The sequence below is a fragment of the Amphiprion ocellaris genome, chromosome 6 (genome assembly GCF_022539595.1).
Source record: "Amphiprion ocellaris isolate individual 3 ecotype Okinawa chromosome 6, ASM2253959v1, whole genome shotgun sequence".
Lineage (NCBI taxonomy): Eukaryota > Metazoa > Chordata > Actinopteri > Pomacentridae > Amphiprion > Amphiprion ocellaris.
The window spans coordinates 38,830,197-38,848,917 of record NC_072771.1 but is presented as its reverse complement, the minus strand read 5'-3'; the positions used below and the strand labels follow the sequence as shown (position 1 = coordinate 38,848,917).

General features: G+C 35.7%; 1 protein-coding gene across 3 annotated transcripts in view; it reads right to left on the bottom strand.

Moving 5' to 3' along the window:
- Window positions 1-18,721, bottom strand: part of adamts3 (ADAM metallopeptidase with thrombospondin type 1 motif, 3) — a 264,743-nt gene that overhangs the window by 53,383 nt on the left and 192,639 nt on the right. For all 3 annotated transcript variants that reach the window (XM_055011322.1, XM_055011323.1, XM_055011324.1), the window contains exons 11-15: window positions 9,762-9,875; window positions 5,690-5,835; window positions 4,018-4,193; window positions 2,363-2,496; window positions 1,137-1,260 (exon numbers count right to left, since the gene is read on the bottom strand). In XM_055011322.1, coding sequence (XP_054867297.1) covers window positions 1,137-1,260; window positions 2,363-2,496; window positions 4,018-4,193; window positions 5,690-5,835; window positions 9,762-9,875 — 694 coding nt within the window. The remainder of the gene's footprint in view (window positions 1-1,136; window positions 1,261-2,362; window positions 2,497-4,017; window positions 4,194-5,689; window positions 5,836-9,761; window positions 9,876-18,721) is intronic.

The following is an 18,721-nucleotide window of genomic DNA, read 5'->3' as shown; positions in this document are numbered from 1 at the left end:
CCAAACTGATTGAACTTGTTACTTAATTTTTAAATTAGGTTAAATACTTGAAGTCGGCTCCAAGCTAATTGACTAATTGAAGTCATCAGTGTGGCTGCATTTTGTTCAAACTGATGGACAAAAAGTGGAGTTTAAACTTTACAAGCAGCAGTTTTTATTTCACAGCTCAAAAACCAACGTGGTAGATAATCTAAAAACAACAGCTAACTTGTCAGTGTTATATTCCTCAATAGTTGTGTTGGATATATTTTTATTTTTATGAATATGGGCAGTTAAGAGTCAGTATAAAATAAACAAGCTCGAATTATTTAATAATAATCCTAGCTTTGATTACATATAATTCATTCATTCTAATAAGGCTGTAGGTAGAATTAACTTTGGTTAAAAACGATGGGTTAAAAAGGAAGTTTAATTTTAGTTAACCAAGATTTTCTTTGGTTGACTACAAAGCAAATAAGAAGATGAGAGATAAAACCAAAACTGATCGATCTAAATGGTATGTAATGCATGACTTTGCTAAGTTGTCCTGAAACTAATAAAACTACATCAGAGCCAAACTGTCCCTTCATTATAATGAATATGGGCACTGCGGTTTATATTGAATTAATCATACAAACATTTTCCCGCTGCTGTAAATACTCACTCACGCTCTAACTGTGGATTAATCCGCAGCTGAAAATAGTTCCCGACAAAAACCCAGTTTACCCCAGTTTCAGTGACATTAATTAAACTCTGCAGTTCCCAGCTGGAAAAGGGAATTATTTAGCTTTTTGTCAGAGTCATTTAATGTTTGTGGCTGAATGCTGCAGATAAAATGAGGAAAAAGGAAAGTAACAAGAGATGGACTAATGCGTTGTTGGTCTTTACAGGATAGAAAACATAGAATAACACCAGCCTCATCCCTTTTTGTGTAAATCAATGTGTTATTTATAGAGATAGAGGGGTGATAATGCGCTACAATGTAAATTTGTAAATTTCCCCTGGAGTGGGGAGAAATAAAGAACTTTATCTTATCTTATCTTATCTTATCTTATCTTATCTTATCTTATCTTATCTTATCTTATCTAAAAAAAAAAAAGAGAAAACTTCCAACCATTAGCATCCATTGTGTTAGCATTGGTTCCATGCGTTCTTACCAGCTTTCTTTGGCGTTCTGGTGAAGGTTCCTTTGACGGTTCGGCAGTGAGAGTTGTCTCCGCCACAAACCCCACACTTGTCTTCAACTTTGTTCGAGCCGATCTCTCTGTCGCAGCCGACTTTCTGGAGAAAGAAGAGACGAAACAGACGAGATGAGCTGCGACTGATCTTTGGCCGGAGGGAACAGCAACACTCAGAAGATGATTCGATGAGGAGCGGAGATGTCAAACGTTTTCACAGCAGCTTTTATCAGAGCTGACTGGACTTAAACTGGTGTTAGCAGAATGAATCTGGAGGACAAGTTAAGCTGACATTTGGACACAGGAGTCATGAAAGTGGTGTTGTAGCTCAGTCTGACTATCAGCATGGTTCCAGTATTCCAAAAAAATGATCTGAAACAATATGGGTTGGAAAACTGTGATTTTTTTTTAGCCCAGTAACAATATTGTATAAATCTTCCAGTTGAGAAACTATTGGAGTGGTTTCACCATCATTTCTCCTCAAAGACTGTCTTAATATTAGCCATAAATGCAAAAAAACGTAATTTTTTACTCATGAAGTATGCTTCTGATTGGCACCAGTCTCTATACTTTTAAAGCTTCTATTGGTGCCAATCACAGGGAAAAATTCAGCCACTAAGAAGTTAAAAATAAAGGTTTTATGGTTGGTGGAATATCAGAATTTTAAAAAAGGGTTGTACCATTGGAAACCATGTGTACATATAAATGACCCTGCAAAATTTCAGGACTTTGGCTGCATAATTTCTCAAGTTATGGCCCTTCAAACACTGATCCACAGCATGATACTGCCACCACCATGCTTCGTAAAAATCGATTTGACCCCACTCCTCTTTAAGAATTTTTAACTCAAAAGCCAACGTTACCTATGAGCCCAGATTTTACCTGATAACATATGTATGCACACAAAGACGCTCACAAATATGAGATGAATTTGGTGCACTGAGCTCCTACCAGCTACTTACTGGTATGATTCTGTAAACTGAATCTCAGCTGTAATTAGCTGCTGCTGTCAGGGGAGATATCTCAGGACAAACTGGCTGTAATGAATCCAAACATGGCTCCTTCTGAACAGCAGTGACTCGGCTCTCTGCATCCAGTTACAGTGAACCTGATGCTATTTGTGAATGTGTGATTTAATGGATTCCTTCAGCCAATGATTACCTGAAGCAACGCATCAAAATCTCTTAGTTTAAACACGTCCTTACCACACATTCTCCTCGCACGCAGATGCTGTAGGCGTCCTTGTAGGAGCATCGCGTCCCATCATGCACCAGGAGCTTCATGTACACCATGTCACCTGTCTCCTTGGACTGACAGTACAGGTGGCATCTCTTACTGGCTGCAAGACAACGATGTCTCATTAACAATGAACAGGTTTTTAAAATGTTTTTTAGTTCTTAGCTTCTTAAACTCTTAGTTTTCAGCAATTTGAAGCAAAACATCTCCAAGTGAAAAACATCAGATTTATTTATTATTATTATTATTATTATTATTATTATTATTATTATTATTATTATTATTATTATTATTATTATTATTATTATTATTATTATTATTATTATTATTATCGTTATCATTATCATCATCAGGTCCAGGATCCCACTGCAGAGAAACAAAGGATGAATTTAATAAAAACCCACATCAGTGATGGATTTTCTTTCACTGTCAGCTGCTAGAATGACCTAAAAATATTTTTAATTTCATTTTAACGCTATTTATTTTATTATTAGTTTATTTTATTACTTTTTAATTTTAATATTATTTCATTTTATTTAAAGACAATTTTAATTTTATTATCACTTTAAATTAATTTTATTTTAATATTACTTAATTTTGTTATCACTGTTTTATTTTAGTTTGTTTTATAGTAATATTACTTTAATTATTACTTTATTTTATTTTATGTTATTATATTTTAATATTTCTTTATTGTTATTATTTTATTTTATCATTTGATTTTATTTAAATATTACTTTATTTATTACTTCAGTTTATTTTACTTTATTCTATTCTATATTATGTTATTATTACTTTATTTTGTTTTAATATTACTTTATTTTATTATTATTTTATTTTATCATTTCATTTTATTTTAAATGTTACTTTATTATTACTTTTCTTTATTTAAATATATTTGACTATTTTATTATGTAATTTAACTTGACTTTATTTTAGTTTATTATTATTAGTTATTGAGCTATCACTTCAGTTTATTTCACTTCATTCTATTTTACTTTATTTTTTTAATTTTCCCTTCAAAAGACTAACACACCTTTGGAATGTTAAGACCTTAAAATTATACTATTTGTATTTTATTTAAATTTTAAGAAAGTAGCTTGCTGTTATTTAAAAAAAATATGTATATTAAGAATTGATAGTTGGTAATTTTTTTTATTGCTTTTTTACAGATTCCCTTGGTTGTTGAATTGCAAATAATAACTAGTAAAATAGTAGTATTAATTTTCATGTGAACTGTAAACAAAAAGGTCAAAACGGTAAATAATGTCCACATCAAAAATCTGTATTTTTACAAATAGTAATTCACTGTTTTACAATGTGTGACCATGAAGTTAGACCATTTCACTGTACTTAAATCAGATAAAAGCATCAGAATTTTAAACTATTTGAACGTTACAGAATTCCTCCATTATTTTCGGGCACACTCAGCCAGATTTTCACCAGATTTTCTTGCAGAATCCAAAAGCCTTCAAATGTTCACAACACTGAGCTGCTGGTAACACGCCAGTTTTAATGAACAATGTCTCTCTGCAGCCCGAGTCTACATCTCCGTTCTTTTCATGCATTCAGAGCAGAAACACAGCGGGCCTCCAACAGAACAATCATTTCCTTCTAATCTTACTGTCGGGATGCTCGTAGGGCAGCCAGTGGTGTTTGGCGTTTTGGAACTCGAAGTGGGAGTTTCGAAGCTGACACTGCTGAGCTCTGAAATCCTCAAAGTGTTTGGGGCAGTCGTCGGTGTTGCAGAGCTGATACTCGTAGTTCACTCCTGGACAGTCCTGACCGCTGTTGGAGGGTCTGAGGAGCAAACGGATGAAAGATGGTGAGGATTTCTTTAAAAAACAACAAACTGAACACAAATCCTGCTCAAACTCCAAAAGTTCTTATTTTTGTAGTATTACATACAATGCACATTTTGGCCAAAACTGTAAATATCTTGATATCAAAAACCTGTATTTTCACAAATTTGGTTTGTTCTTTTGTTGTACTATTTTTATTGCTTTTAAATTAGCTTTTTTTGTTTGTTTTTACAGACAGTTGATACAAAAAGAATGCATGTTAAGGATAAAAAAAAAGTTATGTTACAAGTTTTCCTTTTTAAAAAATTTACAGACGTCTTGTAAAATCACAGACAAAGAAGGATTAAATTACATTTTAAATGTTTTTTTGTTCTTTTACAGCTTTTGATCTTAAAATTACACAATTTTAATTGTATTTAAATCAAAAAAGAAATTACAGATTGTTACTGGTATTTGATAGAAAACTGATGTATATTAAGGACTGAAAAAAATCATTTTTTTAAACTGTTATGCGGCACGTTTTCCCTATCTTTTAAATTACAGATATCTTGTAAAATTTACTCTTTATATTAGCAATAATTACAGGCAATATTTTGTAAAAACAAAGGAAAAAATGTATCAAATTACTCTTTAACTACAAAAAAGGCAAACACTCTAAATAATGTCCACATTAAAAAAAATCTGTATTTTTATAAATGGTAATATGTTTGACTGTAAAATAACACTATTTTGTCACCTAAGAATTACATTATTTTTTACAGATATTTGTCATTGTGTTCAGAACTTTTTACACCAGTTTTTGTATGTTTCTATACAGATTGCTAAATTACAGATAACATCTTATAAAATCCTAAAAAAAGAGTACTACATTAAATTTCAGCTACAAAAAAGAAGCAAACACTATAAATAATGTCCCTAATGAAAATAGTTTCATAATTTGTAAAAAATATACTTTTTACATTTAACCTTAAAGTGACACAACTTTTACTGCATTTAAATGAGCTAAAAACATCTCCTTTTTTTGTACCGATATTTGCCATTTCCACTTTTTAAAACTACATTTCTAAAAATGTTACAATACAGATTTTCCCCATTTTATTCAATTACAGATAATATTTTGCAATTCATTGTTTTATAACATTTGACCCTAAAATGACACTATCTTTACTGTATTTAAATCAGCAAAAAATGCAATTATTTAACACATATTTGCTGTTATTTGATAGAAAAAAAATTATATAAAGGACTTGAAAATGGTGAATAATTTTTTAGCTATTCTTCCACAGATTTCCCGTCTTTTTTTGTTAAATTACAGAAAATATCTTGTAAAATCACAGAAAAAAGGATGAAATTGCATGCTGACGTGACATGACAAAACAAAAAAAACATGCAAAAACTGTCTGTTCACATCAAAAATCTATATTTTCAAAGATACTCATAATAGCTATACATATACTGTATCAATACGAGGCAGAATAAACACACAAAACTTACGCCGGGTTGTTGCACTGACGAGTCCGGAAGCGAACTCCGGTTCCACAGGATCGAGAGCAGGAGCCATATTTGCTCCACGAGCCCCAAGAACCATCCTGCTTGACCTGATTTGGGTTTTTCCACATGCAGTGACCTTTGTAGCACCACTGCAGAAGAAGAAAAACAGGAGAGGAGAGAGGAAAAGTAAGCAAACAGAAAATCCCTCCTTCACAGATTCAGCAAATTATAATACAAACACACCGTATGTCTAAAAGTGGTGGATTTCTGCAACATTCAGTTAAAAGTTTGACAGTAAAATTCCTACAAGTGTTGTGAAAACAGGCTGGAAAAGCTCGACATGCCTCGTGGTCGAGTGCACAGCCGGGATCATAAATAAATGGTTTTCCCAGGTTGCCGTGGAGGAGTTTAATTGGTGCTCGGGGCTCCGGCCTCGACTCCATCCAGCACCACAGGGATTAACTGGAACTTCCCTTCAGCTATTACTGCTCTGGTGATTGAATCTGAGCAAATCCCTGTAGCCAGACTCTCAAATCAAGAGGAGGCTGTTTGCAGGAATGTGAGTGTAATACCGATGCTGACACTGGTTTGCATTAAACCCTGGATTCTGCAATCAAATTATCTGCATTTACACTGAGATGACCCCACATAGATTAACCCTCCTGTTGTCCTCCTTTATGGGCACCAAAAAATATTGTTTTCTTGTCTGAAAAAAATTCAAAACTTCTGCAAAAAAATTCCCCAGATTTCTGAACAAAGTTCCAAGCATTCCTTAAAAATTTCCCTTAAAAGTTTTATTTAAAAAAAAAATAAAAATTTGGCAAGAAAATCCTTGTAAATATTTTCAAAAAATAAGGAAAAATCTTCCCAAAAAATCCTAAAAATATCTAAAGTGATTCTAAAGAAGATGAGGGTTAACTCTCGTGTGTCTACTTCTACTGCACTATCCCCATGAAGGAGAGACTTTTAATATCTTTTGTCCTTGTGGCTGTGAAACACACCAATAAAGCTCAAAAGTTAATAAAATAAACTTAACTTAACTTAAATGGTCTACTTGATTTTTTTTGTGGGAAAATTAAACATTTTGATGAATCTGTTAAATATAGAATGAATAATGAAACTCAAGGCTATTTTCAGGGTAAATTCACCTTTAACCTTTACTTTGAAGCTCATATCCACCGATCAGACATAACATTCTGACCACTGACAGGTGAAGTGAATAAAACTGATTATCTCTTCATCATGGCTCCTGTTAGAGGGTTGGATATATTAGGCAGTAAGTTAACATTTTATCCTCAGATTTTATGTGTTAGAAGCAAGAAACATGTTCAAGCATAAGGATTTGAGTGAGTTTGACAAGACGCCTGGGTCAGAGCATCTCCAGAACTGCAGCTCTTTTGGGTGTTCCTGGTCTACAGTGGTCAGGATCGATCAGAACTGGTCCAAGGAAGGAACAGAGTTGAACCAGTGACAGGGTCATTGGCGGACGAGACTCATTGATGCATGTGGAGAGTGAAGGCTGACGTGTGGTCCGATTCAACAGACTCAGAGCTACTGTTGCTCAGGTTGAAGAAGAACTTAATGCTGGTTCTGGTAGAAAAGTATCAGAATACACAGAGCATCAGCTTGTTGCGTATGAGGCTGTATAGCTGCAGACCAGTCAGGGTGTTTACCGCCCAAAGACCAACAGTGGGCATCAGAAAAGAACCACAGAGCAATGGAGGACGTTGGCTTGTTCTGATGAATCATGTTTTCTTTTGCGACAAAGAAAAACATGCAAATCTTACTGGTATTCCGCCTTACTGCACATAGTAGCAAGTAAACAATACGACTAAAAAATGCCCAAAATTGTCCACATCTTGTCAAAAAAATAACTAAAACGAGTCCAAAATGACAAAAATGTATCTAAAATTCCTAAAATGTGTCCAAAATTAGATGAAATCTGTCCCAAATGACTAAAACTTACATGCATAAAATATCGTCCAGATTGACCAAAAAATGTGTTCAAAATGTGCAAATAGAAGAAGGTGAAAAAATAATATGTGTGTACTGTTCTTACTTATGCAAAATTCATGAAATGTGTCAAACACTACGTGAACATTGTTCAAAATAATGTATGTTTATGCAAAATTAGTCCAAAATTACTAAAACTTGTCCAAAGTGCATTAAAAAATGTCCAAAATGACTCAAAGTTCAAAGTTATGGCTCAGATGCAGAGGAAAAGCACAATATCCACCCATTGTGCACTGTCACTGTTTAATTATTATGTGTAATTTTTTTTGGAATTTTTACTTTTATTTGTTCCATATTTGGGTATAATATTTGTCAAAGTACCTTTATATGGACTGTTTGGCGCACTTATCGTTAGTTCTGTTTTATACTGTATTTCGACTTTTCTAATATTATTGTTTTTACTGTAAATACCACTGATTTTGCATCTTTTATGAAAAAATCAGTAACTCTTCTAACTCTTGTTTTATTTTATTGTATTCTATGTACAGCGTCTTTGAGTTACTTGCAAAGCGCTTTATAAATAAAATGTATTATTATTATTTCCACTGCTATGCAGATGACACCCAGCTCTACCTCACCAGTAAACCCTCATCTACTCTCCCACCAACTCCTCACTGATTGCATCGCTGAAAAAAAAGCCTGGTTCACCCTAAACTTCCTTAAATCAAACAGTAACATAAAGTCCACTTTATCCAAAACCAACAGCTTTTCTCTCAACATCGATAATTCCTCCGTTTCACCCTCCCAACAGGTTAAGACTCTGGCTGTCACCCCAACAGCATTCTATCTTTCCAATCTTAAATCAGTAACATCAAACGGTCTGCCTACTTTCACCGACTAAACATCAATCATCTCCACCCCTCCCTCACCCCCGACACCGCCGCCATCCTTGTCCATAGCCTCGCCACTTCCTGTCCGGACTACTGTAACTCACTCCTCACATATCCCTCCATAAACTTCAACTGGTCCAGAATTCATTCAAACCCCCTCCATCAACCACATCACTCCTGTCCTCCAACAGCTCCACTGGCTCCCGGTTCAGTTCCGCATTCAGTTCAAAATCCTCCCGTTAACATCCTCGCCCCTCCCATGTCTGTCTGACCTCTTCCATATTCCCTCCCGTTCCCTAAGATCCTCTTCCTCTATTCACTGATCTGTCCCCTCCACCCGTCTCACCACCATTCTGGAGTTCATGACCACCCCAACTGAGAACCATCGATTCATTCCCCCAATTCAGATTCCAACTCAAAACACATCTAAAACTGCCTATTCCATCTGACGCCAACTGCTCTATCTCTTGTATTGTTTTTACTGTTTTTTTCATGTGTATTTTGTGTATATACAATCATGAAAAAAATTATTGTTTTCTTCTTGTTCATGTAATTGCCTTGTATAACTAAAGGTACATTTGTTTGGACAAATATCATGACAACAACAACAAAAAAAAAAAAAACGCACAATAGTTTAATTTACGAGCTGATATCTAGACATATTCATAAAACAGACAGAAAAGCAAACATGAAATACCTAAAAGCTGTTTTTGGCAGAAAAATGCCATAGCTATTGATGTAAGACCTTATGTGATTTTAGTTATTATCAAGAAATCCATGGTAAATGTCTGATATCAGCTCTGAAATTAAACTCTTACGAGCTATTTTTGTTGTTATCATTATATTTGTCCAAACAAATGAAGCTTTAGTTGTACCAGACATTAAAATGAACAAGAAATTGAAGAAAACAAGGGTGGTCTAATCATTTTTTTCCATGACTCTATGTATCTGTCCGTACGGTGTCGTTGAGTGCAGAGAAAGGCGCCTTCAAATAAAACGGATTATTATTACTATTTTTACTGTTTGAGTTCGTCTAATATCAGACCTTCCTTGAAAACTTTAAAAACAACTGAACCATGCATATCTGAAACCTTCGTTGTATGTCCTTCATTTGTTGTAGTTTCATGATGTCTGCCACCAGGTGGGGGAAATAAATGTTCTAGACATCTACATGATGTGTTGACTTCGTCTCATCCCACTAGTGTAGTTACAGGCCGGATAAACCAACTTACTTTCCCAGGAGCACACTCCGTCCCGTCCAGAGGAGGTCCTTTCTTGGTTTTGCAGAAGTAAGGGTTGTCTGGGTGGCTGCACCAAAGCTGTTTGCACGGGTCAAACGTACGGAACTGGAACACAGAAACAAACAGGAAAGTCAAGTACCGAAGAGAAAGAGCCGCTGAACCACCTCACGGCTGCAGAAGTCCAACATTTCATTCAATTTTTTTCTCACATACTCTAACAGATTGTGTTACATTCCCAGTTTCTGAGAAAACGTTACATCAATGTTAAAAGAGGCTGCACAAGGACTAAATGTTTCTAATGCACAGATGTAATTAACCCTCCTGTTGTCCTCATTTACAGGCACCAAAAAATATTGTTTCCTTGTCTGAAAAAATCCAAAAATTCTGTCCCCAAATTTCTGAAAATTTGCAAAACCTTCAGGAAGAAAATTCCAATAATTCCTTAAAAGTTTCCCTTAAAAGTTTTATTTTTAAAAAAAAAATCCTCCAAATTTGGCAAGAAAATTCTTGTAAATATTTTCAAAAAATGAGTAAAAATTTTTCTCAAAAAATCCTAAAAATATCTAAAGTGATTCCATATATATCAGTAAAACTTCTAATATTTTCTTTATGAACATTCACAAAAAAAATCAACCAAAATCCAGCAAAATTCACTGGATTTTGGTTGATGTTTTTGTGAATGTTTTTAAGAAACATTTTTAACATTTTTTTTCCACCAAAAAATGTTCAAAGATTTTCCAAAAAAGTTGAAAATGTGGACATCAGAAGTTTCACTGTGAAAATCTATTTTTTTCCCCCACATTTTCAAACTTTAAAACGGGTTAATTTTGACCCACAGGACAACACGAGGGTTAAGAGGAAAGTCTGATAAAGAAAAAAAAGGCAGATTTATTCAAAAGGTATGAAGGAATTTCACTCTTCTTTATCTAACAGAAAAGCGTTAGAGAGTTAAAGGTTAGTGCACTCAAAATGTGGAAATGTCTTATTATTAATCTTCTGTGCAGGGAAGCTGGTCAGATATTTTCTGGAGAAAACCCTTAAAATGGAAAATCTCTGACCAGGAAGCTCTTTTATTAAACTGCAGTTAATTTATGATGCAGCTCTTAATGTTCTGAGGAGAATCAATCCCACAATAGTTGCCACAGCTATCATGTGCTACTTTAGCCCTTTAAGACCTACCATTATGCAAGTCTGCCAGGACATATTCTTACATTTTTACATACTGTACTGCAATTTTTTGGACTATTTTAATTTGCTTTACATCAGTATAACCCTTTTATCCCAAGCTTTAGTAATATGTACTGACTTGTCTTAACTACTACAATAAATGGCTTAGAAGTGCAATAAACCTAAAAAAAAAAAGAAAATCGTTTTTGATTTTTTTTTCCTATATATTACAGAAATAGCATAGCTGTATTCCTCAAAAGTTTTTTGTTATGTGCGCTTTATTGTGTATTTTTCATAAACCCATCACTGCAATGAAACAGCGCTCTGAGACTTGGTGAACGTGTGAAATATTAGTGTAACTCCCCAGATTTTATATGCAAAAAGAATGAATCGGTCTATGTTATCTGATTTCAAATCTACCACCATTCAAATGAATAGGCAATCGCAGCACTATGCTGGGCTCTACAGGGTTAATTTAATCCATATTAATTAGGAAATCCAGATACCTATGACTCTATATTTTACCGCTGTGCTCATGTTCCACTCTGTGTAATGGAGTAATTACGCTTTTTGTTAGCGTTGAACCTCCTACTGCTGCAGGAAAGACTGAATTCTTACACCTAAAACCTGGCAATAATGCTGTAATTCTGATATAAATTTAATGTTCTTTGACTGGTTGCCTAAAACGTTGTTGCCTGTTCCCTTTCACAGTTGTGCAGCTGCATCTAAATTTACTCGTTACGTACAATATCTTTTTTCTGGACACAGTGTCAGTCAACTTTCTAAAATGCTGCATTACTTTTAAAGATTTTTTTTTCAATTCTAACCCCTAAAACTGGCTGGTGGGTTTGAAAGGCACGCTATCTTTAAGAAAAAACACTGAATATCATCATTTATCAGAGCCAGAAGCTATAAAAACAGAAAGAACCATCAGATGTTAAACGTTTTCACTGTTATTAAATCAATCGTGTGTGTGACGCATTTAAGATTGAACATTTTTTTTCACTTCATCAAAATCACTTTATTCCACTGGTCTCATTTAGAAATTCTCAAAAAAATGAACCAGTTGCTCTCTAAAAAATGACACTGCTGCAATTAGTGACTGAATTGTGATTAACAGATAAAAATTTAGGGATTTTTGGCTGAACTGCAGGCTGTGTTTAAACAGAGAAAAGAGGTGGCGTGTATGGAAATAGATTCAAAATAAATGTAAAAAAACCCCACAAAACTTGCAATATGCACCTCTGCCTGTCTTTTTCCAGCGTTGGCACCACATTTGGGCACTTGGAAAAATGTTATAAGTGTTGATTTCAGGCTTTTAAAAAAAGTGACATAAATAATCAAAGAAGTGTTCTATTTTATGGCACTATGGCTGTATAATTCTGCACAAATTGCGTTTTTTGAAGAGCCATGGTTGTACTGTTTCAACGGAGGTGAATCAGGAGCAAAAACGTTCAGAAACTGGGGTTTGGAGGGTTAATGTACGTTGGAATCAGTTCCATATTTCCATCTCCATCAACATTCAAATTGCAGTTGGGGAAAGACAGCAGAGAATGCTTGACAGCAGATTCTGGACTCACAGGAGACTCTACAACGCACTATGAGGTGATAGCTTGTGGGGATTTAACTAACTGGGAATTTCCCTGTGGGTTTGCACCACTAAAGCATGATATCAGCCGGAATGATTGGGTCGACATGGCTTTAGTTAACCTGGAGATGTGAATTACTCTGGGAATAATGTCCACGCTGAACAGAGAGCTGGTCAATTAGCTCAGCAACTCATTTATTAGCAGTTGTTTTCAGTATCACAACCCTGAATATATTCTGTACGTCTGATTTCCACTCTGGCATCAATAATAGAACCAGAGAGTTGGACATTCAGCTCAGCCAGATCAGGTCGGTGATTAAGAACAACTTCCTCCGTCCACCTGGTTTATTAGGACTCGAAGGAAGGAACAAAAACAATCCTGAGATAATTAGGACTTTCTGAACACGTCTGATTCTTCAGTCCCGCTGCAGCGAGCGGCTCTTTGTTTGCAGATCCACACGACACAATTACCAGCTGAGAACAGCTTTTCCTTTCTAAACACACAAACATCCCTTTAACTTGTGACACAAAATGAATCCTCTGAGTTCTCGTATACAGCAATCCTCATTACTGCTTCTGATTTAGTTTACGTGAGGTGAAATCAGACATGCTGGAGAAATGTGGAGCTCAAACAGCTCAAGGAAGCGCAGTACTCCGCCAAGGCTGTTCAGTCACAAAAACCCTCCTGCTGGGCTTGAAAGGCATTTTATCCTCAAATAGATTGCCAAAAATTACATCGTTTATCAGAGCCAGAAATTTAAAAAGTGAAAGAATTGTCAGAGTTTCAACTTTCAGACAGTCTGTGAACCTGCTGGAAAACTTCACCAAATCTCAGCTTAAAATTGTGTGATTACATCAAAATCACTAGATTCAGCATCACATTTTAAAAAATCTCCAAAAATTAACCATTTGCTTTAACTAGAATATGTAAAAAAACAAAAAAATTATGATCTTCTCAAAACAACTGTGAAGATATGATGGATTCAACTGTGATCAAAAGTCATGCATCGAAAACTCAGTAACTTTTCTGCTGAACTGCAGGCAGTGTTTACACGAAATAGAAGCATGTCAAGAAATTAAAACATGTTGTTTCCATTTTTTTTTCTTTTATAAAGTAAATAATCAGATTTTCAGTTTTATTTGTTTGGTACATAATAAAATAAGAAAAGCACTCGGAGTGCAGAACTGCTCAGACGTGTATTTTTTCCGACGGATGAAATCTTTGACCTTGCTCTGAGCACAGGCGTGTGTTCTGCATGTGTACATTATGTACGGATATTGAATCACGTGACCTAAATATGTAGCAGGCGGCAGGAATTGATGGGACTCAGAAACACCCCCACAATTTAATCAACTGTTCCTTGGATCATTTCTGATGGATAAGTCCTGATAAGTCCTCAGTGGTGGATTTGTAGTAGGATCACAATCAGCTGATGTAGTGTTCACTGGTTGTCATGGTTACAGTGACGCCATGCTATCTGGCAATGATACAGAAATCTTTAACCAATCCGTGGATCCAGACTATAAGCTGCATCACTGCCAGAATCTATTCACTTGGTCCTTGTGTCATTTCTGACCTTCACTGAAAATTTCATCCGAATCTGTTTTTGAGTAACGTTGCTGACTGACAGACAGACAGACAGACAGACAGACAGACAGACAGACAGACAGACAGACAGACAGACCAATGCCTATCGTCACATAACTCCACCACGTTCCTTGGTGGAGTAATTATCTGATTTACAAATGTCCGATGGTCCCTGAACTATGCACCAGTGACTGTGCAACTCTGACGAAAACTTAACCAAAATTAAGCTTAAGATCACGGTATTCCATTAAAATCACTTTAATAAATGTGTCTTATTTCATAATTCATCAAAAGTAAAGCATCTAATCAGATTCTGTAATGCTGCAGTGGTGAAGTCATTAGTGAGTGAGTGACCATGTGACAAAAATGTGGGAATGTCGGCTGAACTGCAGGGAGTGTTTACACACAACAGATAGGAGACGAATGTTGAAATCAATTTAAAATGTAAGTAGTCAAAATCCAACGCATGCAGAGTTAATGTTTAACTCCACCGTTTCTTGGTGGAGCAATACGGCGAAATAGACGGTTGAGTTCAATATAAAAGAAAAAGTGATTCTGGTATATCTTGATCATGTCGGTGAAAATGAAATTTGACAGCTGCTTGTTCTGACACCGTGTTGGACTCACATCAGTGTTTTGATCTCAGCTTAAGTTTGAAAGATGAATCCAATGTTGGTTATAAAGCTGATCAAAGCACAAAAATCTAAGTTTCATTTATACATCAACTAGAGCACCTCAGGAAGATAAAAAGCAATTTATTCTTCATCTGGGTGTCTTTTTCGCTTTAAATCCGCTTCACATATTCACAAAACAGGAGGATTCAACAAGCTGAAGGCATCACTGAGCTGGATTTTTAAGTGGAGAAGGAAATTCCTGCATGTAAAACAGACTGCTGAAGAACTGAGCTGCTAATTAAATGTTCTGATGCTCACAGCAGAGTTTTGTATGTCTACGAAACCCTGAACTCCTCTCTGACTCCTGCAGAAATACTGGGTGGACAACTATTTTCCCACCTCGTCGTGGTGGATTTTGAAATGAATCCGACGAATCAGACACCAACTGAATGCCTGCGGTTTGACAAGAGTATTAATTCTCTGCTGGTTATTAATCTGCACAACAGGATAAGAAATACTGCTTTTATCATACTGGGTCATGACATTTTGACGACAAAAGGATTTCCTCGGATCTAATTTGTTGTGTTTTCTTGCCAGAGCCCTCCATCAGATTTCTTCCTGCTGCACATATGTATCGTTTGAATCGTTCCTTGATTGTTTCAGGACTCAACAGGAGGCCTGTTTTCAGCTCAGTAGTTGCTGGAAGGAAGATGTTCCCCGGAAAGAAACTTTTAGCAGTTTACAGAGGAACATTCAGTCTGTTTTAGTTCTGATTTAGATCTCAGTCAGCTCCAACTCCTGAAGGAAAACTCTAGCTTGTTTTGGCGCTTTAGCTGTTCACCATGTGGTTACTAAAACCCCTTCCAGACATCAGACTACCAGGCACATAAACAGATTGTTCATCAATGAATACCTGATGCACCGTCCAATCATGCATGGCACTGAATAAAGCTGTGAGGAACATTAATGTAAAAGAAACCCATGTCTGCATGATAGACTGCTGTCACTTTAACCCTCATGTCGTCCTGCGGGTCAAATTGACCTGTTTCAAAGTTTGAAAATGTGGAGAAAAATATATTTTCACAGTGAAACTTGTGATGCCCACATTTTCAACATTTTTGGGAAATCTTTGAACATTTTTTGGTGGAAAAAAAGAAATGTTAAAAATGTTTAAGAACATTCACAAAAAAATCAACCAAAATCCAGCAAATTTCACTGGACATCAGAAGTTTCACAGTGAAAAAATATTTTTTCCCCACATTTTCAAACTTTAAAACAGGTCAGTTTTGACCCACAGGACGACACGAGGGTTAAAGTTGCTGTAGGCAGAAATATGGAAAAGGCAGAATATGAAAATACAACCCTCCACCTGCAGCTGTTTCCTCAGGCACATCCATACACCTCAAACCCACATAGACAGTCAAACTAAAAGTTAATATTCAGTTTTTATGGGATTCAGATTCTGCTCTGTCGTCTTTTTAACCCACTGGAACACTACATCCTGATCACATCGTGGCTTTTTGCTGCTTTGTCTGAAAACAGCCGTGATTGGCCAAACTTTTAGAAGAAGTGCAGCGGTGTAGTTTCCTCTCAAACCACTTTCGCTGACTAAAACGAAGCAGATCAAACCGTGTTTTCTCACCTCGGTCTGCTCTCCCTAATGACAGCCAGCCACTGTGAGCGTTTCAATCCATGTGAGGGTGAAAATCACAATTTGTGAGTCTGAACTCCATGTCTGACACCTCAGGTGGTAAAATTCTGCTAAGCTGCTCAGCTTAACAAAAGCCATTATATCAGCTCTCTTTTTCTAATTAGAAGAACAGATCAGTGTAGGAAACATTCAGGAAGCAGCTTCTCATTTGGCATTCAATGCTTGAAAACGCTGCCGGTGGCAAACGTATCTTATAAAACTTGATTTTCTTGGGGTCTGTATCCTTTTTACTTCAACAAAATGATGTGTCTTCAGTCTCTTCTCACTTTTCTGATGAAGAGTCTCATTAAAAATCAGGTCAAGTCTGGACAGATACACATTTCATCAATATTTATGTAAAAATCAAGTACAAGATCAAACTTAACGCTGCAGATTCAGGTTCGGACTCTGTTTTTGAGGCAATGGCATGATGAGAAATAGCTGAAAATTTCAAGCTTTTCTCTTTAACAGTGCCTCAGAAATTGTCAATATATGAAGTTAAAATTCAATATTCTGTCTCTTCTCAGTATTCTGATAAAGTATCCCATAAAAAAATCTGTGATATCTTGTTAAGAAGTTGTAATTTCAGTGCCTCAGATACACAATCAGTATTTTGGTAAATATCAGTGTGTGATCAGACTCAGTATCAAATATAAATGACTTAAAAAAACTCAGATTGAGCTCCAAAAGAATCCCAGCATCATGTTCTGCTTCCAAAATAAGATGCAGTCTAATACGTTAAACCTCAGAGCACTCCGTGAATTAGTTAAAATAGCTCCATCTCAGTACTGGAAAAGGTTCAGTGCTTTCATTTAGTCCATATTTTAAATGCAGAGTTTTAATTTTGATATAGATGCCAAACTTTGTAGAAAATTTTCTTTACACGTGAAAAAATATGAGGCAATGTTCATTTGGAGTTGCATTTGTGGCCACTTTACGAATTAAAATCCAATATTCACTTTCTTTTAGCTGTGTTTGTTGTCTGTAGCAACTTCTGAATTAAACATTTGGCACTTCTGCAGCCAAAAACTCATCAGCACGTCACAAACCGTGTGTTTACGAGAGACTCCTCACTGAAAACACCTTCATGCCGCCCGCCGGATCAAAGCAAAACAAAACAATGAATTTAAATGCTGTGTTGATCTGAGAAGAGCCGTGAAGTCAGGTAATAATTCACCGTACAAGTATGTCCAAGCAGACCTTTGATGCATTATTGATATGAAAAGTATTGACTAGAGCATCCTTAAAGGTTCTCTGTGCAATAATCAGAACCTCAGAGCAGCAGCATCTCAAATCAAAACAAAACAAACAGATACACCTCTAACCTCCCTTCACATCCATTTACAACTACAAAGATTGCGAACATGGATGCCAATACAAAATAATGTAACCATCAGAGAAGGAGAAACCTCAAAACAGCAGCAGAGAATCTTCACACTGAGCTGAAAGGAAACAAGTGCATATAAATGAGGCATTAACATGAATAAAACACTGTGTTTGTACATTATTCTGTTCTTTTTGGGCATCAACAGTTTCAACGGGAGGGACTCACACGCACAAAGTAAAATCAATTGGAACATTTGAGGTTTTTATCTATTTATACATCAGCTGCTCACATGTTTATTCATTTTCAGAAAACAAAATTGTCCCTTGTTTCCATGTTTGGCTGACCAACAAGAATCGGAAATAAGGACTTGAGGACTCTTCAGGCTTTCCAGTTTCATCCAGAGGAAGTTTCTTGGTCAACTTACTGATTATAACCTTGGCTCCAGATTCACTTAGGGGGACAATTTCTGAACTCTAGGGGGCTGTTTTGGCTCATAAATGTAAGATTTTTTGTCATCTTTCTTCCTGCTGGGGCTTGTTGCCAAGTCATCATTGTAAATGAGAAATTGTTCTCAACCGATCCTACCTAGTAAAATAAAGAATTAAACAAAAATGTTCAAAATCTTGCTTATTGCACCTTTGAAGTTTCTTATTCTCTGGCTGGTAAAGGCTCTGGATGCAAATAAGTGGAATTTAACAAAGTAAATTTCCTTCCCACTGGCAGTTTTGATGTGTTATAAAATGGACTAAAGTTGGGAAATGTAATATAATTAGAAACTAAAATAAGAAATGAGAATGAATCTGTGCAGGCAACAAGCTTCAATAAAAACTCCCAGAGAAGTGAAAGAAACAACAGGAACTCATTGAACCATCAGAAAGCACTCTGTCCTCTGGATTCTTTTAAAGTTGAAATCAGAAGGTTGAGTTTTCATCCCTAGCGGGGTTGGAAAACCAGTAATCTGTAAAAATTTAAAAATG